The 18,744-nt window shown below is 33.1% G+C and overlaps 2 protein-coding genes across 2 annotated transcripts; one reads left to right on the top strand and one right to left on the bottom strand.

The window, feature by feature from the left end:
• On the top strand, window positions 1,619–10,339 carry LOC109334313 (lysM domain receptor-like kinase 3). Its single transcript, XM_019570018.1, has 12 exons — window positions 1,619–2,443; window positions 3,512–3,545; window positions 3,656–3,663; window positions 3,807–3,968; window positions 4,945–5,105; window positions 5,658–5,747; window positions 7,175–7,268; window positions 7,344–7,495; window positions 7,700–7,794; window positions 9,094–9,232; window positions 9,332–9,430; window positions 9,985–10,339. Exons 1-12 carry the CDS (start codon window positions 1,816–1,818, stop codon window positions 10,147–10,149), a joined length of 1,827 nt encoding a protein of 608 aa, XP_019425563.1. The 5' UTR covers window positions 1,619–1,815; the 3' UTR covers window positions 10,150–10,339.
• Window positions 12,792–14,282, bottom strand: LOC109334330 (forkhead box protein B2-like). The gene has a single exon (XM_019570043.1). The coding sequence runs from the start codon at window positions 13,726–13,728 to the stop codon at window positions 13,246–13,248; it is 483 nt and encodes a 160-aa protein (XP_019425588.1). The 5' UTR covers window positions 13,729–14,282; the 3' UTR covers window positions 12,792–13,245.

The raw sequence follows: 18,744 nt of genomic DNA, 5'->3' as shown, positions 1-18,744 counted from the left end.
ATGGTGTACAACGGGTCATCGATGATGATCCCTCAACCCGACACTTACATTGACACTTCATTCACCTTGCCGCGAAAGAGGCTGATGTCTCTAGAGGATGGACTTCGATACCCGCCAGTCAGGAGTGATGGTGATGTTCCCTCCCACGGGTATAGAACGTGGCCAGATTGTTTGGGTGCTCCATCATCCAGTAGAGCCAAGAGAAGCAGTGGTCTTAGAAAAGGTCCCTGCGGGAAGGCTCCGGTGTTGAGAATGTCATCCCCTCTGAATTATGCCGCTGGGTTATGGCATAATGAAGTGGAGGAAGAGGAAGAGGAGAAAGATGTCGTTGAGTTCGTCAATGTAGAGAGCTCGGTGGAGGTGATCGACCTCGTGTCTGACTAGGAAGAGGAGGAGGACCCGAGTGAGGGGTCCAATATTCCTGGAATCTTTGAGTTAGCTTGTGGACTAGTCGATGTCCCCTTTTGTTTTTGGCGGGGACTGTGTTTCTTTTGATTTTGTATATGTTAGTGGCGATGTAGTTTCCGCCTTTGCTGACCTAGTCTGTATGAACTAACTATGACTTAACCGATTATATACATCGTATTATTCAGGAAATTGTGAATCAGGTTAAGTTATCATTCGATAATGATAAGTTGATTTTCCGCATTCGAGTTACTTAAGTAATGTCCCGGAAAAGGAAAGGTTTTTAAAATGAAACAATTTTATGTCACCAATTCAAAAGAAAAAAAAATTTACCCATATTTTTCCGCAATGTTTTTGAGAAGTATTTTTCGGGACGTTACTAATCATATGATCGAAACATATAAATATATTATCATCAAAAATCATATAAATCAGATATCAACACATGAATATATAATCATATAAACATATACTTATATCCTTGCCTCAAGTGACTTATATAATTACTATATCTATATTAATCATCCCAATTCAATAGATTTAGATATGAGTGTAAAATCTTGTATTGGGAGTGTAAATATTTATACATAGACATTATATTATCCACTATTCATTTGAATTATTTTTCTTGAAAAGTCAATCATTTTTAAATATGAACGATGGATAATATAATAACAGTATATAAGACTCATACACTTTCAGTTCTCTGTAGGTATTATTCATTACATAACTATTTTCCGATAATAAACAAAACCTACAACAACAATAAACACTAACAAAATGTTCATCCAATAGCGTAAGATATTATTAGATTTTCAGAAAGATCGAAAGATTAAGAGTTTGAGTTCAGAAACAGTACTTGTTAAAAAGAGAAATCACACAACCAAAATAATTAATTCTGAATCAATAAGATGATAAATACCATTAATAATATAAAAAAAACAAAACCTAAAATTTATAAATTGAAAAAAAAATGTATATATCACACTATTAGACATCCACCATATATGTCAATCATGATTAACTTTTAAGTAAGTGAATAATAAATAATGATTTGATCGTTTATAAATCTCTACTAAATTCACCTAAAATATTACATTACCTATTGATAAATGGTTTATAAATATGGAACAAAACAAAATATAAAAATGTACCGAAAGAAAATGGTTTATAAGTGTTAGAGGATCATTATTACAAACCGTGGACTCAGTCCAACATGACAGCAGAAAACAGAAAAAAGCCATTAAGCCATCACAAAAGTTGAACAGACTTTATCTTATCATTCTTCTGATTCCTCAGGTCAACTCAATCCTCCAATCCAAAACACAAACCCATATCAATCTCAAAGTTTCATACTTTCTTCACTTTTTCAATCCCCCATTTATTTTCTATACTTGCCCAAAACTTTCAATGAAACCAATTCTCATGTTTCTCATCATGTTCCTCCTCTGGTTGTTACTGCTTTCAAGTGCAGAATCCAAGTGCACACAAGGTTGTTCACTAGCTTTAGCCTCATACTATATGTATTCAGGTTCCACCTTAACATCTATCTCACAAGTAATGTCATCACAACTTCTCCAAATCCCTGAAGACATAGTCACATATAACAAAGACACAATACCAAACAAAGACAGTGTTCAAGCCTTCATCAGGGTTAATGTTCCATTCCCATGTGACTGCATCGATGGTGAGTTTCTGGGTCATATGTTTCAGTATGATGTTAAGACAGGGGACACATATCAGCTTGTTGCTGAGACAGAATATGCAAATTTGACTAATATTGATTGGTTGATGAAGTTCAATAGCTACCCTGCTAATAATATTCCTGATACTGGAACTCTTAATGTTACTGTCAATTGTTCTTGTGGTGAGAAAAATGTTTCAAATTATGGGTTGTTCATTACATATCCGCTTAGGCCTGGGGACACTTTGGATTCGGTGTCGAAAAGTGTGGATCTTGATTCGGGGTTGCTGCAGAGGTATAATCCTGGTGTGAATTTCAATCAAGGGAGTGGACTGGTTTATATTCCGGGAAAGGGTAATTTTATGATTTTGCTAACATGATTATTGAGAATTAGTTTTCCATGTGTGCTATATATGGTGGTGGTTATCTAGTTTTAGGGCCAATTTGTTTAAAGTTTTATAAAAGAAGTCATACTAAAAATGCTCTCAAAAGTAATTTTTGTTGTATATCTTTATGTAAATCAGAAGCTATTTTGTGTTTGGATGTAGTTATAAAGTACTTTTATTGAAGCCGTTTTATGTAAATTAGGAGCTTCTTCTGAGGGAAGCTGGAAAATATAGCTTCTCATAAAAGTGGTTTTCAGTGTTTTCTTGGTAGCTTCTAGTAAAACTATGACCAAAGAAACATGAAAGTGTTGGAAATTAAAAAGTCAATTTTATTTTTTTGTGAAAAGTCTTAAACAAATGGTTTTTTAATTTTCTGTTCTTTTTCCAAGGATTTGAATATAGGACTTCCATCCAGTGGGAATAGGAATAAGGCTTGGTTGTTGTGTTTGAATAACTTTGGACTTATTTGTTTCTTAATTTGGATGCTTTACTATATTTACATAAGTTAGTGACTTGCATCACATCATGGCCCAAAAAAGTTATGGCATTTGGTCTATATGGTTTTTTTCTAGTTATATACCCTTCAACTTATTCATTTCTTTCGGTGTGAGACTTCTTCGCCCACATCTCACTCACACTTGAAATTTCCAACTATGTGTTTTCCATGGATTGTTACTAAATATTGTTGAAGGATTGGATAATGATGTGTTACTGGTTTATACATTGGGAAATGATGTCTAATTTTGAAGGGGTTATTAGAAACATTGATTTTTTTATATCTATTTTTACTTATCCTTAGAAGTTCAAATAAAATCAGAAGTCTTCTGAAATGTGAATTCATCTGATAACTTGAATGAAGCATCTATTATTGAAATAACAATTATATCTGATTGATGTTGCCAGTGACTTACATAATTAAAACTCATTCAAGCATATATTGTTAACAAATTTCATGTGTATATCTGAATCTTTAAACATTCTCCATGGAAGTACAAATTTCGATATACTTGTCTTACTTCTTTCTTTCATTTCACAGATCAAAACGGCAGCTATGTGTTTCTGAATTCTAGGTAAGCTCTAGAAGGCTACTTTTTATGCAATCTGCACATATGGTTGAATTATTGCTCATTCTCTAATTAATTAATAAAGCCAATGACTATGTTTTCATTTTCATCTGCAGTTCAGAAGGTTCGACTTTCTCTCCTCAGAAATTTGGTTATGTGATGAATTTCTCTTCAGTTTGATGTTTATATTAAACACATGGTTAGTATATACCAAAAATAGAAGGATAATGCTATTTTGAGCTCATATTTTTGTTTCTATATAAGCAGGTCTTGCTGGTGGGGTTATTGCTGGGATTGTTATTGGAGTATTGGCTGGTATTCTGTTATTGGTAGCCGGCATATATGTTGGATATTTCCGGAAGAAGAAGATACAGAAGGAGGAACTTCTTGAACAAGATTCCAAATCACTCTTTGTTCAAAATGGTATGGGTATATTTATTATTTCTATGTATTGTAGATCACATATCTTGTTACTAATTAAAATCCAAGTGGAGAATATTAAATGTTTGATGCTAGTGCCAATATTGTCCACTTAGAACTTTCTTGCTCTTAATTCACATTTGCACAATTTTTTGGTTATGTTACTAAGAAATAGTGTGACGGACAGAAAAATAATGGGCTAGGAAGGAATCTATATTTCAGATTCCATTTAATGAGCTGTTGTGTGATATTTATGCTCATAATGATTTCATTTCGAAATTCGAAAAAAATGCTGTGTTCATTTTGCTCTTTCACAACGACAACAAAATCCATAACAATTCTTAGCCAACTAGGTGAGATCGACTACATGGATCAAATGAAGCCATTGTACCTTATCAAAAACCAAATTTCAGGAAACCCGTTTAGATCAACATTGTTTAATGGTTGAGTCGAACTGTCTTCCATTTGATCCATTTTTCTCATTGGAGCGTCTGTTAGTCTTCTCACATGTCTAAACCACATTTGGCAAGTCTATATCATCTTCTCCGCAATAGATGCTTCTGCACCTTTATCCCGAGTATCACACTTTGAGTAAGGGCAATGCATTGCTATCCTGATGTTAGAAAGTGGCAAAACAGCATCTTAGTTGATAGAATTATAATTGATTGTCGTATTCTTGCTTTTATACGTTCTGAGTTGTGTAATGGGATTGAACCCTTCCTAGAATCTGGCAATCATGTTTTCTTTGTTTGTACATTGTGCTTGTTGGTAATGGAATTACTTTTACCTTAAAAAGAAAAAAACTTTCTCCTGAGCACGTTGGTTCGTAACTTCATCTTTTCTTGTATCTCCAATCATCTGACACAATGAGCTTATTATTCTACACTACGTTTCTGTTCACGTTGGAACTTTTCCCAACATTCAGTACCTTATACGTTCAATAAAGTAAACTAATAATGTTTGTGATTTGGTGCTACCCTTTCAGACGAAACTGCTCGTACTGCTGCCACCACTGGGATATCCGTGGACAAATCGGTGGAATTCTCTTATGAAGAACTAGCAAGTGCTACAGATAACTTTAGCATGGCTAATAAAATTGGTCAAGGTGGTTTTGGAGTTGTCTATTATGCAGAGCTGAGGGGAGAGGTTAGTAATGACATTTATAATTGTCTAAATTCAGAAGCATTCCTGAACAGAAAATTTCATTGTTACTTTTTTACGAGTTTATCATTGTCAATTCATCTAGTTGGTTTTCTATTTGACTAGTTGGCAGTCAAATGAAAGTGACATGCTGAAATAGAAGATTATAGTTTAATTGAACCAATACTATGTGACATTCAATCAAATATGAGAAAGCTATTGTGCAGTATAACTGAAACATAAATTAGATTAAAAAAAAGATGTTGAAAACCTTGATGATTCATGATCAAAGATGAAAAAATATACTGTGATATGCATGGATGGTTAAGCTAAAAGAATGTCATTCTTCTAAATGTCAATTTGTGAACATCATTTTATGCTTAAGAATTAAGATGCATAAGAATTAAGAAGCATTTTTTATGTCTATCTTTACATAGTGCTTGATAGTTGATAATGCTCTATTGATGGATCAGTTTGTTTGTTCTTATTAGCCATAACATGTTTATTTTAGAATGCATTTTCTCATTTTTATATATGCCAATAATTTTTCCCATGTAGAAAGCTGCAATCAAGAAGATGGATATGCAAGCATCAAAAGAATTTCTTGCTGAATTGAAAGTCCTGACACATGTTCATCATCTTAACCTGGTAATAAACCTTTCAAACTTCAATTATTTAAAAGTATCATCCTATTTATTTGCATACCATATACTCAGATTAATTTCAATCATATCTAGAGTTTGCTCGGGATATGAATGTAGTAATTTTGAGAGTAGACTACAACAATAACAACTAAGCTTTATCCTACTAGGTGGGGTCGGCTAGCACAAGGAAATTATTAGATTTGAAAATTGCAGATTACTAATTGAGGATTGTTTGTGTTGAATGCTTTCTATTGTCTTTTGTTTCTATTTGTTGATGCATTCATCTACGGTATTGAATTAGTTTCCCATGCCTGTTCAATTTACTTTCAATTTAAAAGCTTATTTCTGATATTACTTTTTTCATCTTTTAATATTCTGTCATCAATACCTATATAGAGATTTAATGTGTTTAATCAATTTTTTTTACTTTCAATTGGGAATCATCCTGCTTCTGATTCTCCATTTTTTCATGTCCCTCATCCTTTCCTTTCTTTTTAACCATTCGTTCACTTGTCCAAATATTTTATTGCTAGGGGCATCTCATGATCATATACACTATTGGAATTCTTGTAATTGTTATGTAGATTTATTGTATAGGTATATCAGATACTCACAATCAGATAAATACAATTAATATCTAATAGAATCTCATAATATATCAGCACATACAAACACTTTGCATTCTTCCATTAACTGAAAATGTGGTTTGCATATATCCATCATTCCTTCACCATAGACTTGAATAGGATAATTAGTCATACATGTCAGTTAATACTTATGGAGGCACCATTAGATTATTGTCAAATTCATTCTTTTCATTAGATTCTTTTAATGTCAGAAACTGAACCCTGTTATCTAGAAAAAACTATATGGGTTAAGAATTCATGTGGCTCTATTACTTGAGAATGATATCTGTTTTACTTTAATATGCATAATAGTGAAAGAGAAAGACTTCAACATATTATTTAAATATAGAAAGGGTTGTCTAATGCATGAGCATCCCATCTGGTGGGGTTTGAGGAGGATAAGTATATGCAGTTTGCCCTTGCAAACATAGAGACTCTTCCAAGGATTTGAACTTGTAACCTCTAGATCATAAAGCGGCAACCTTACTATTCCCAGCTTTAATGTTGAAGAAAATTTCAGAAAAAACAGAAGGCTGCCCCTAAAATTTAAGTGATGTCACTCAATAGTGGGTTAGTATTTGAATCTAAAGATTCTCTGGAAGCTTCTACACATAAGATATTGTAACAAACATAAAATGCTTAAATATTTTCTCTGTTTACTATAACCAAATTTTCTTATCCCTAGTTATTTCTGATATAAGTTGTCTATGTAATTTTGCATATGAAGACATTGGAATTTCTTCATATAAACATGAATTCTTACATCTTATGTTGTGTATGTCTTAAACTCTTATTGGTGATGAAGGTGCGGTTGATCGGGTACAGTATAGAGGGTTCTCTTTTCCTTGTCTATGAATTCATTGAGAATGGAAACTTGAGTCAACATCTGCGTGGTTCAGGTTAGATCAGCTCATAGTTTAGTTCGTATTTACTAATAAGGTATCATGAATGTCATCAAGTGATAATGTTGACAGGAAGAGACCCATTGCCATGGCCTGCCCGGGTGCAGATTGCTTTGGATTCAGCCAGAGGTCTTGAATATATTCATGAGCATACTGTGCCTGTATATATTCATCGTGACATAAAGTCAGCAAATATATTAATCGACAAAAACTTCCGGGGAAAGGTTGGATTTGTATTAAGATCTTTATTTTTAATATCTGGATTGCTATGAAAGCTCTAAGGGTGAGTCTCGATGCAATAGTAAGGTTGTTAGCTTAGTGACCATGAAATTATGGGTTTAAAACCTTTGCAGGCCTTACTAGGTGGAAGCCTTATGCATTGGACCGCCCGACCGCTATGAAAGCTCTAAACATATTCTTATTTGCAGGTTGCTGATTTTGGTTTGACCAAACTGACAGAAGTTGGAAGCTCGTCACTTCCCACTGGTCGTCTTGTTGGAACATTTGGATACATGCCTCCAGAGTATGATAACTCATTCTTTTAATATAACTAGCTATTCATACTTGAACATTTAATCATCTATCTTCCAAGTTCATGTGTCAAAACTTTTAAGGAGAGAATAAATGCAGCCATTGCAGTTGGTAAAAAATTATAAGCCGAAGAGTATATTGAACAGTGAAGGGGTACTTTAAATCCATTACATCAAACTAGTGAGGTTAAGGTTTGGTTGTTGTCGTTGTCTTAAAGATCTAGTAGTTATTCTACAATCTTAAAGAATGAAAGTTTAATCGGATACTCTACTAATGCAAAATAATTTTTAATAAGGTTAATTGGTGTCTATATGTTGTAGAAGTCCTCTGTATTGAAATTGATGAATGCTTATTAAGACACAAACACTTAACATAACATAGAAGGCACCCTTTTCAAGTAGAAAATTGATGAATGCTTGTTATTTCACACACTCCCCGTAGGACTGAGTTTTGAAACAATCTTAAAGATCTTGTAGTTATTCTACAATCTTAAAGATCTTGTAGTTATTCTACAATCTTAAAGAATGAAAGTTTAACCGGATACTGTACTAATGCAAAATAGTTTTTAATATGGTTAACTGATGTATATATGTTTCTAGAAGGACCTCTTTTTAATTAGAAAATTGATGAATGTTTGTTAAGACACACACTTAACATATTCTAGAATTCCCTCTTTTTAAGTAGAATAAAGATTGAACTGGTTGCACCCAAAAGCCAATTGTTTTAAATGTATCTTTTTTATTGGTGAAGTCTTCAATCTATTTTTCGTCCTTCTTTTTTCGTTCATTTGAGAAGTTCACCCCCAACTATTTTTCGCATGACATTAGTCGTTAAACTTTTTTAGTTATGTAACATTAGTCCCTCTGTCAAGTTTTAGTCCAAAAACTAGTGGAATGCAATGACGTGGCTATTTTGACCATTAGCCACACAAGGCTTTTTCAGTTAGTTTTTGGATAGAAACTTGACGAAGGGGCTAACGTTGCATACCAAAAAAGTTTGAGGATCAAAACCGCCCTAAAAAATCAGGGGTATGAACTTCGCACATGACAAAAAATTGAAGGACAGAAGATTCATTTAACCAAAAATCAATTTGCAATGGAATCATGGAGTTAAGTTTTGGTGTATTATTTATTCTAGTGACTGTTAAGTCTCTTGTCCTGCTAAGTGTTGCACTGAGGTTCTGCCAAGTGCATATAGTTTTATTGTTTACTTATTTTCTTTAGTAAGTTGTATTTCTTTAGAAGTTCACTATTTAATTAACATGGATTTGTTGTGATGGTTCTGTTTGAAGGTATGCTCAATATGGAGATGTTTCACCCAAAGTAGATGTGTATGCTTTTGGAGTTGTTCTTTATGAACTTATTTCTGCTAAGGAAGCTATCATACAAGCAAATGAATCTATTGCTGACTCAAAGGGCCTTGTAGCTTTGGTTAATCTTTATTTCTCTACTTCACAATTTTCATTATTTTCAAATCAACCATTATTGTGGTATTAATTTCTTTTTATTATTATTTGTTATGTATTGCAGTTTGAAGGAGTTCTTAATCAGCCTGATTCAACTGAAGATCTATGCAAAGTAGTGGATCCAAGGCTAGGGGATAACTACCCTATTGATTCTGTGCGCAAGGTTAGAGCATTTGTCAGATTAAACCAAATGTCGGGGTTTGAACCCAAGTTCTGATAGTTTTATGTCTCGTAACTCTATCAACTGAGCTACCTCTTGGGGGCTCTTGGATTCTATGTTGCATGGGTCCTTCAAAGAAGGTGATGTTCCCATATCGAGTACTAACTGGGTATCAGTACTCTTTGGTACTCATTCGATGTAAATCATTTTAAAATCGAGTCATTTTGAACTGAAAATTTAGGATTTTTCCCATTTTTCTTCTTAGTCACATCCCAGAATTAGTCTCTCATCTTCACATTCACACATAATTAAACAGACAGGTCTTCACATAATACTAAACAACATTTGTCGTTGTCATACCCGTAATCATGCAACATAGCAGTGTGCATACCTTATTCATGCAACGTACCCATACTCTAGTTTTTTACAAAATGTCGATCACCGAACTCGGTACTTACCCGTGTTGGTGTTACACAGGTTACAGATTAAACCTTGGAACATTAATATTTATGATTTCAATTAGTCCTACTTATTATGTTCACTGTGTTGGGTTGCAGCTAGCTCAATTAGCCAAAGCATGTACACAAGACAATCCCCAACTCCGTCCAAGTATGAGATCCATTGTGGTGGCTCTTATGACACTTTCTTCAACTACTGATGACTGGGATGTTGGCTCTTTCTATGAAAATCAAAATCTTGTGAATCTTATGTCAGGAAGATAAGATCATAAAGGAGGATATATTTTTCTTTTACAATGTAACATTTTGGGTCAAATTCATACAAGTAAGCAATTCTGGAAGCAAATGATATTTGTAAAATGTATGTAGGTAGAAGGAACTTGTATATTTTACTAGTCAGGACTTAGCAGAATGGGTGCATAGATAAGCATTTATATCATAATTTTCAATTATCTTTGTTTGTCCATACATAAATTTTAACCCTTCAAATTGGTGTAATAAATTTAATTTAATTTAATTTGAGGCCACTTTCTTTGGTGTTTTTTATTCTTTTTATAAAAATGTTTCAGGATTCAATCAAAATTGATAGATGGTAACCAGTGTTTAATAATGATAATTCAAAAGTATAGTGTAAGAATTAGTAAATAAATCTTTTACTAGTTTTTTTGGAAAAGATAAAAGAGAAACTAAGAAAAGAGATTCATAGTTAAGATTGATGTCGTACACGTAGGAACAAGATCTCAGTAGAAGACCTGAGACTGATTGAGTGTCAATTTTAGGCTTAAAGTCTATCAAAATGCTAACCTCCCTTAAAAAAATTGACTTCAACCACTCAGCTCCGAGTAAGCAACTTATTTAACTATTTGGGACTAAGTTAGTTGACTACAAATCTTTTCAAAAGCCTGAATCATGTTTTAATTGACATGCTAATGCATATAATATGGCACAACCAAATTTTAAAATGCAGAAAATAAAATAATTGACTTAAGGTAAGCTTTTCTTAATATTACCATAAAATTGTTCTCGACAACATCGCCTAAAACTTATTGTCTTGATCGAAGTGATAAACTAGACTCAAGTCAAAATAGGTAAGTGCATTTATATATGGAGTATTGAAACCTTGAATATTGATACTACATAAACTACTGATAAATACTAGGATATTTGTTATGAGACTCATGAATCACAATTATCAATATGATAATTGGTGACTTAGATTTAATTAAATAACTTGTCCTTCATTTTCCCATGTCTAATCAGATTGCCCTTTAAATGTAGTTTTTGCTTCCAGCTTATTCGCATAGACCAAAGTTTCATCATCATTAGCCTTCTCCTCAGGTGGAGTCACATTAATTTTTTCCCACTTTTGTCACTCCTCTTTTGGAACCATCAATATCTTGAAGTAGCAAAATCTTGAGAAGCTTGATTTTCAACAATAAATGGGACTTTGGAATCAAGTGAATCTGTAGTTGCTTCTAATAGGTTCAGTGATTGTCATGGTAACACTACTTTGTTCAACTCCAGTAGATGAAGGAGTAACAATAGAGTAGGAAACAAGGGACCCTGTTTCATAAATAAACTATTGCAGATCAAAGAAGTGTTGGAAATGGCCACATTAGCATAAGTTGATGTTGCATCAGAGGAGACAGTAGCATTCGATGCATCATTTGTTTCTCACAGAGGAGCTGGTGACCATAAAATGGTGTGAAATTACTTTTCTCTTAAGAAGATAAAAAAACAGTGAATTCTTCCTATTTCATTGAGATTTGATGAATAGTAAAAATACTTCTTATATAGTGAATGGTAAACTCAAATATTATGGATAACCATATAAGTGACAAGATTTCAATGACTAAGAACACTATAAAAATACAGAGTACATATTATTTAATGGACATTATTGAGGTTTAACAAATGTTCTTTTATTGACATTTTATAGCTCAAGTTTCATATAACGCAGAATGTTTTTTCCACTTTTTTCCCCAAAAATTTAGGGAAGATATCACACATCAACCTAAGTTGAAAGAATGCTTTTTGGACTTCCCAATAAATAACAAGGTTCCTTCAGCAACCCAGACATAACAATCCTATAGGCAAAATCTTTTTAAAGCAAAAACAATCCCAATTCAAAAATGCACTTTGTCATAACCTCGGACAAACACATAATATTACCATCTGCAGATTCCACTACAACAAGGGAATTAAATCTCCTTTGCAGCCCATCAAATTTGGTTTTATGAGGGAATAACTGTATATCAACTTTGTTCTCCCACAGTTTTATGCAGATCTATACTATATATACATCTGTCACCTAACACAAATATGATGTGATATAGCATGCACTGTTTTAAACTATGATTACCGTCACCATGACACTACAATTAAGGAAAATTGCGTGAAAATGCCATCAATGCGACAATAATTGCTGTCGCAATGCCATTGAGGAGAGCGTGAAAATACAGCCGCAATTGCGATCGCAATGCAGTAGCCGCAATTGCGATCACAATGCCATTACAGAGGCTCCTGGAACCATAATATTTTGACCTGCGGTGCAATTTAAAACACATAACATGCATCATTCCTTTAGGTGGCAAACTAGAACACCATACGATTCATATCTATCCACTGCACAGAATAGAAAATATGCCATTTTAGAGAGAGCTATAGCATAATGCACAAGGCTCCCAACCCAGTGGGAACTAGGGAGGATATATATCTGCTGAACCCATGACCACTTGGTCATGGAGCATCAACCTTAACATCGGGCCGAGGCTCACCCTCTGCACAAAAAACGAAAATACGCCATTTTAGAGAGAACTAAACATTAGCAAACATATTCTGATTGACGCTAGAAGACAATAATTAATAACACCAGTTGTAATACAAGAAAAGATAAATCAAACCACTAGACACAAGTACATAAGTTTATATTGATGAACAGAACAAAACAATACATAAGGCTTCTTTCTAATATTAATTAGGGAAGAAAGAGAAAGAGAAGATTTTGTCATTGTTAATCCTTCAAAGATTCCTACGTGTACATTGAACATGTTAGATCAAAATTACAGGAGAAAAAGATGGCCAGAGAAGAACACAGGGCTTCTTTAGATTACAAGCCAATGTAATGTAACTAAGGGGAAAAGGAGTAACATTAAAGGTGAAGGAAATGTCAACACTAACAATACCAATATACATAATAACTCAAAGGGCTGAAATGATTCCACAAAATTCATCCCTTTCCATCTTTGCTATTCTTGACAAATTCTGCAGAATCTAAACCAATACCCCTCCCCAAACTATTGTGTGTTTCAGCATAGAATTTCATCCCATCAAATTAATAAGAATTGATTGGACAAAATTTCAAGCATGAGTTTCATATGTGTCATTGGTCTTTAAAAGCTGTTTTCTTTTGAATACCAAAAACCCAGCCATACCAATCTGCATGATAGCAGCAATGCCAATAAACAAAAGCCCAACCTTTTTCCCTGCGTTCATCCGGTGCGGTGGTGGTGGTGGTGGTGGCGGCGAATGGATCGGGTGGTGGTGAAGTTTATGGTGCGATGGTGATTTTCTCAGAGTGCCTTCATTGCTATGTTCCTGTTTTGGGGGAGCTTGATTCATGCGCGGTGCACGTGGTGGAGGCGGCGATCTGGGTGGGGTAGGGTAACCAAATGAGGTAGATGGTGGTGGTGGTGGTGGCGGTGGAGGCGGCGGCGGTGGAGAATAAAATGCAAATGCGGGTGGTGATTTAGCACCATTACCATCATGTATCTGAGATTGGACAACAAAAGCATAAAAACTAATTGAAATACCAAAAATCAGAAAACCCAAATTTAAATCCATGAAACAAAAACAACAATCAAAGGGTTCTGATTTTCAACAACGATTCCTATCTCAATTAGGGCTTTCAATTCCAAACTGTTTTCTCCCCCGCATCTACCCCCTTATTCTATGATTCTTCAAATCCAGGGGATTTTCAATAAAAATCAAACGATCCCCTTGTACCAGGACCCTTCCAATCGAAATGGGTCGGGTTCAAAATCTTCTCTTTCCTTTTCTCCAAACGTATCCCCAAATCAACGATATCTAGGGTTTTGAGAAATCAGCTCAAAATGAAAATAAAAAAAAAAGAATGTGAAGAGAGAAATGGAATTGGACCCCTAGAGAGAGAAAAGAAGAGAAAGGGGTTAAAATTTTCTCTGGGGTCTATTCCACTTTCTCAGAAATGGGAAGGGAGAGAATGCAGTTGCAGAGAGAGAGAGAGAGAGTAACCGTGGGGTTCAACGGTTGCCTAATTTAGGTGAGTGATGAGGTTGCAACGTGGAATCTTCGCACCTGTCATGACTCATAAAGATAACAAGTTAGAGAGAGAACTCATTATTGGACGGATCTAGACAAGTTTTTTATCATGCTAAACTAATAATTCAATGACAGTACAACTAGTTTTTATACCGTAAAAAAAGAAAAGATTATTTATACGTTAATCATCAAACATTTAAATAAAAGCCATATAAATTTATGGTAAGTAATGTATGTTGAGTGTAAAAAAATTTGCATTGTCGTACTATAGATATTAAACTCTAATTCAATTATATCTATCTAAAGTTAGGATATGTGTATTCTTGACACATTAAATGTAGCATACACAAAATGGATGTTTCCATGGCAGTTACATTTCTATATTGAGAATAATGTCCCTTGGAGTAATGATGATATCCAATTTGTTTATGATAGTTACACTTTATAGTCTCTTTTTTTATGCATACAGTATAGTCTTTGTGCATTAACTTCATCTATCCTATTTCAAAATGCATTCTCTTTCCCTATCTTTCTCTCATTCTCTTCAATTTCAATGAGCACGAAAACACCACCAACAATATAATATTCACAACTAAGCATCTGATGTCAAATCTGGCACAACCTTGAAGTGGGGGAACCCAAAGAATGGGGACATAGAAATAATTGGAAATAACAACAACCCTCAATGTTTATTTTTTATCATCTATATTTTTACGTCGATATTCATCAAGCTTGGATGTTATTTTATTAATCTTCCTAAATTTCTCTAAAATTTTATACTGCAGCTGTTATGTTTAAATCATTTTTTTCTTGAACAGTGATAACAAGAAGATGAGTTTACTATTATGAATTTTGTGTTAATTTAGTTTGTTCTTCTTTGGTTTCTAATTTTTATATGTTGTTTGTTTTGTTTTTATTCTATTTCATTCTAATTTGGCCTTTGATTATAAGTTATATGAGTAAATTGAGATGATTCTTAAAGCTATCCAGGAAATGTTCCATAAAGTGTGTCTTTGAGCATGATCATGAATTTATCTTTTTTTATATTTCTAAAATTCATATAACTAGAAATTATTTATAAAATAATACTTATCGTTATCCTTTTGAATCACTAATATAGTATTTATATGTCACCGGTAATTAAATAATCTACTTCCACTTATTTGTGATGTTCTCTCATGCAAACAAATAATATGAGAAGTTTAAGAGTAAGTGAAGCACACAGAAAAATAAAATAAAAGAAGATTATTCATCAATAGAGAACAAAGCAAATAACATATATCAATATTTTCTTTCAAATATTATTTTGTTGTGAGTAGAGGTTCTATCGGCTTTTGCAGATTGATAATCACAAGGAAAGGAAAGATTATAAATCATATATCCTTCGAGCATCCCAATATCTTTACATTTAAATAAGTAAATGACTCTTACCGAGGGTAATGAATTATACATTTTGTTTCAAATTTCAACTAAAAGTGTATAAGTTTTGTAAATATTGATTAAACTTATAAAAGATTTCATACAAACAATTCATTATATAGATCAAAATTGCTATAAACAAAAAGATAATAAACTCAAATAATAACTAATTAGATAAACATAAATTATAAATGAATTCAAACAAGGTGAACATCCTAAGCAAGATAACGCTATTATCAATTGAAGTGATTGTTTGTGATTATAATCACATATATATATATATAACTGAAGGAAGAAAGTGAATTGTTTTATTAGAGCATGTCAGTGTTTGTTTATTTAGATTGTTGTATGTGATATGAAATTGAGAGATTGAGAAAAAATGAATGAATATTAACTAGAAGGTGACACAATAAAGGTAGATGACTATGTTAGAAATTTATAATTTCTAATTAAGGTGGGCATCATATATTTGATACAATGATATCAGTTATTTATTTCTCGTGTTATATTATAAGTGATCTAATTATTAGCACCGCTTAGATTTCTAAAAGCTCATAACGGATATGGGCTTAATGAGTGGATACCCATCAAGTTAACCTATAGTGGATAATGAGAACCCTATAAGTTAACGCATAAAGAAGGTTATGGTCCCCAACACATCAAATCAAATTCAATTTTCTCGTCTCCCCATCAAAGTGAAAACGCAAGTCCCAAGAGGAATCAGTGATTTGGTTGAGGAAGATCATCATACTACAAACCTCTTAGAGAAACGTAGATCAAAGGAGCACATCCAGGAACATGGATTTCAGGTATGACAATGTACCCTTTGTTTCATATATGTGTGTGAGAATCATGAGATTCAAGATCCTAGGATCGATGTTTCACCGATCATAAGGAATAATTCCTAACAAGTGGTATCAGAGCATAGGTTCTGAATTTTATGATTCTCAATAAAGAGTGTTTTTCCAATTTTTGTATGAACCCTAAATTTAATTTAGGAATTTTTTTGTTTGCTTCCGCTATGAAAATTGGGAATATCTTAATTGATCATTTACGCAATCTAATTGTTGCATTGAATAATGTATATAATTCATGGTCTATCATGTGTGATAACTCCGAAGTAATTGTTACTTGAAGGTGATATTGAAATATTTTATTTACGCAATATGATAACTCCGCAGTCATAAAATTATGATATATTGGATTTGGTATATATATATATATATATATCGTGGAGTGATGCCTTTCATATATAAAGCTATGTCTCTGTCAAAAAAGAAAAAAAAATATTCCTTTATTTTTTTAAGTTTAATTATTGTACAGAGACTACTATATGTGACATTGGGCAAGCTTAAATATTCATTATTGCTGTCTTTATATATATATTTTGCAATATATGTACCAGTTACATGTTGCAGACTTACTTATAGTGTATATATAGTACAATTTTCACATGGTTTTCAGACTTCAAGTGTGCATCTAGTTTTTCATTTTTTGTTGTTGGTGCATATGTTATATATATAATCAAAGTGTACATACTTGTAGTAATTTATATTGCTATTACATTTGTACAAGTGTTTATATTCAAATGTTTTCTTTGTCTTGTTTCTTTAAATAGCTTGCACTATTTTGATTTGAAATTATATGAAAGGAAATTGTGGAATTAGATTTAGTAATTATAAAAAATATCAAATCTAAAAGTTTTAATTCCAAGATTATATTTCTTTTGTAATGGACTCCTATTGCTTATTCTTTTGTCTGGTAATTATTTTGAATTAATTGATGCTATTTGTTGACAAAGTAACATCTGTTGTAGAAATTAATTGAAATTACACATATGGTTATGAGATTATTTATGCGGATTGTGTTCGGCTTAAAGGAAGATATAATTTGGCCAAATAATAACATACCTGTGATGATAAATATGTAACAATTATAAAGTTTTTTTTTATGTTTTACAGAATTAATTGTTAATATTTGATCATTACATTGAGAGTACCACTTACAAATTAATTTCTCTGTCCAAAGACTAGAAATTGATGTTGTGCTAGGTATCTTGTGATAGATCTATTATGTGAACATGTCTTGTTTTTGTATATATTACATGTCTTGTTTGTTTAGATTTGAACATGTTATTAATTTTTTGTTATGTGGATTCAGTGTCTTTTACTAATGCTACAAAATTTTCTGCTCAAATCAGTAACATCCCATTACTGAATGAGACAAACTTTAAGGTCTGGAAGGAAGCCGTAGAAATTATTCTTGGTTGTATGAATTTGGATCTTGCACTTCGTGTGGAGAAACTCATTTCCATTGCGGAAAACCTCGATGAGGCTAAAATTGAGAAATGGGAACGCTCTAACTGAATGTGTCTGATGATCATGAAATGCTCTATTCCATATGTGTTTCGGGGCTCTATATCTGAGGGTGAAAGTGCAAGGAAGTTCCTTGAAGAAATAGAACAATTCTTTGTCAAGAATGAAAAGGCGAAGACGAGTAGCCTTTTGGCTAAACTCATCTCCATGAAGTATAAAGGCAAAGGGAACATAAGGGAGTACATTATGGAGATGTCTAATCTCGCATCAAAACTCAAGTCACTTAAGTTATAGTTTGGTGATGACCTGCTCGTGCACTTGGTTTTGATCTCTCTTCCTGCACACTTTGGGCAATTCAAAGTGAGTTATAACACTCAGAATGACAAATGGTCCCTTAATGAACTTATATATCACTATGTGCAAGAGGAAGAGAGACTGTAGTGAGATAAGACTATAAGTACTTACTTGGCTATGACCCCTCAAAATAAGAAAATGAAGAGCAATAAGGATGTTGTGAAATGGTCTTCTCAGCAAAAGAAATTGAAAAGTAATGAGGAATTTACCTATTACTTCTGTAAGAATAAAGGACACATGAAGAAAGAGTGTCCTAAATATATCCCATGGTGTGTAAAGAAGGGTAAATTTCTAACTCTTGTTTGTTCCAAAATTAATTTGGCTTTTGTACCCAATGATACTTGGTGGGTAGATTCTGGTGCTACTACTCACATTAGTATCACTATGCAGGGTTGCTTGTGGAGCCGACAACCAAGTGATGATGAGAGATTCATCTTTGTGGGTGATGGAAAAATGGTTGCAGTTGAGGCTA

Source organism: Lupinus angustifolius, chromosome LG02, assembly GCF_001865875.1.
Source record: "Lupinus angustifolius cultivar Tanjil chromosome LG02, LupAngTanjil_v1.0, whole genome shotgun sequence".
In the NCBI taxonomy this organism is placed as follows: Eukaryota; Viridiplantae; Streptophyta; class Magnoliopsida; order Fabales; family Fabaceae; genus Lupinus; species Lupinus angustifolius.
This window is presented reverse-complemented; position numbering and strand designations above follow the sequence as displayed.

Excerpts from the sequence above, each read along its gene's own strand:
- LOC109334313 (XM_019570018.1), top strand. The coding sequence starts at position 1,816 with ATGAAACCAATTCTCATGTTTCTCATCATGTTCCTCCTCTGGTTGTTA. Across the intron at positions 7,269-7,343 it reads TCAACATCTGCGTGGTTCAG|GAAGAGACCCATTGCCATGG; the intron begins GTTAGATCAGCT and ends TAATGTTGACAG. Across the intron at positions 9,431-9,984 it reads CTATTGATTCTGTGCGCAAG|CTAGCTCAATTAGCCAAAGC; the intron begins GTTAGAGCATTT and ends GTTGGGTTGCAG.
- LOC109334330 (XM_019570043.1), bottom strand. The coding sequence starts at position 13,728 with ATGGATTTAAATTTGGGTTTTCTGATTTTTGGTATTTCAATTAGTTTT.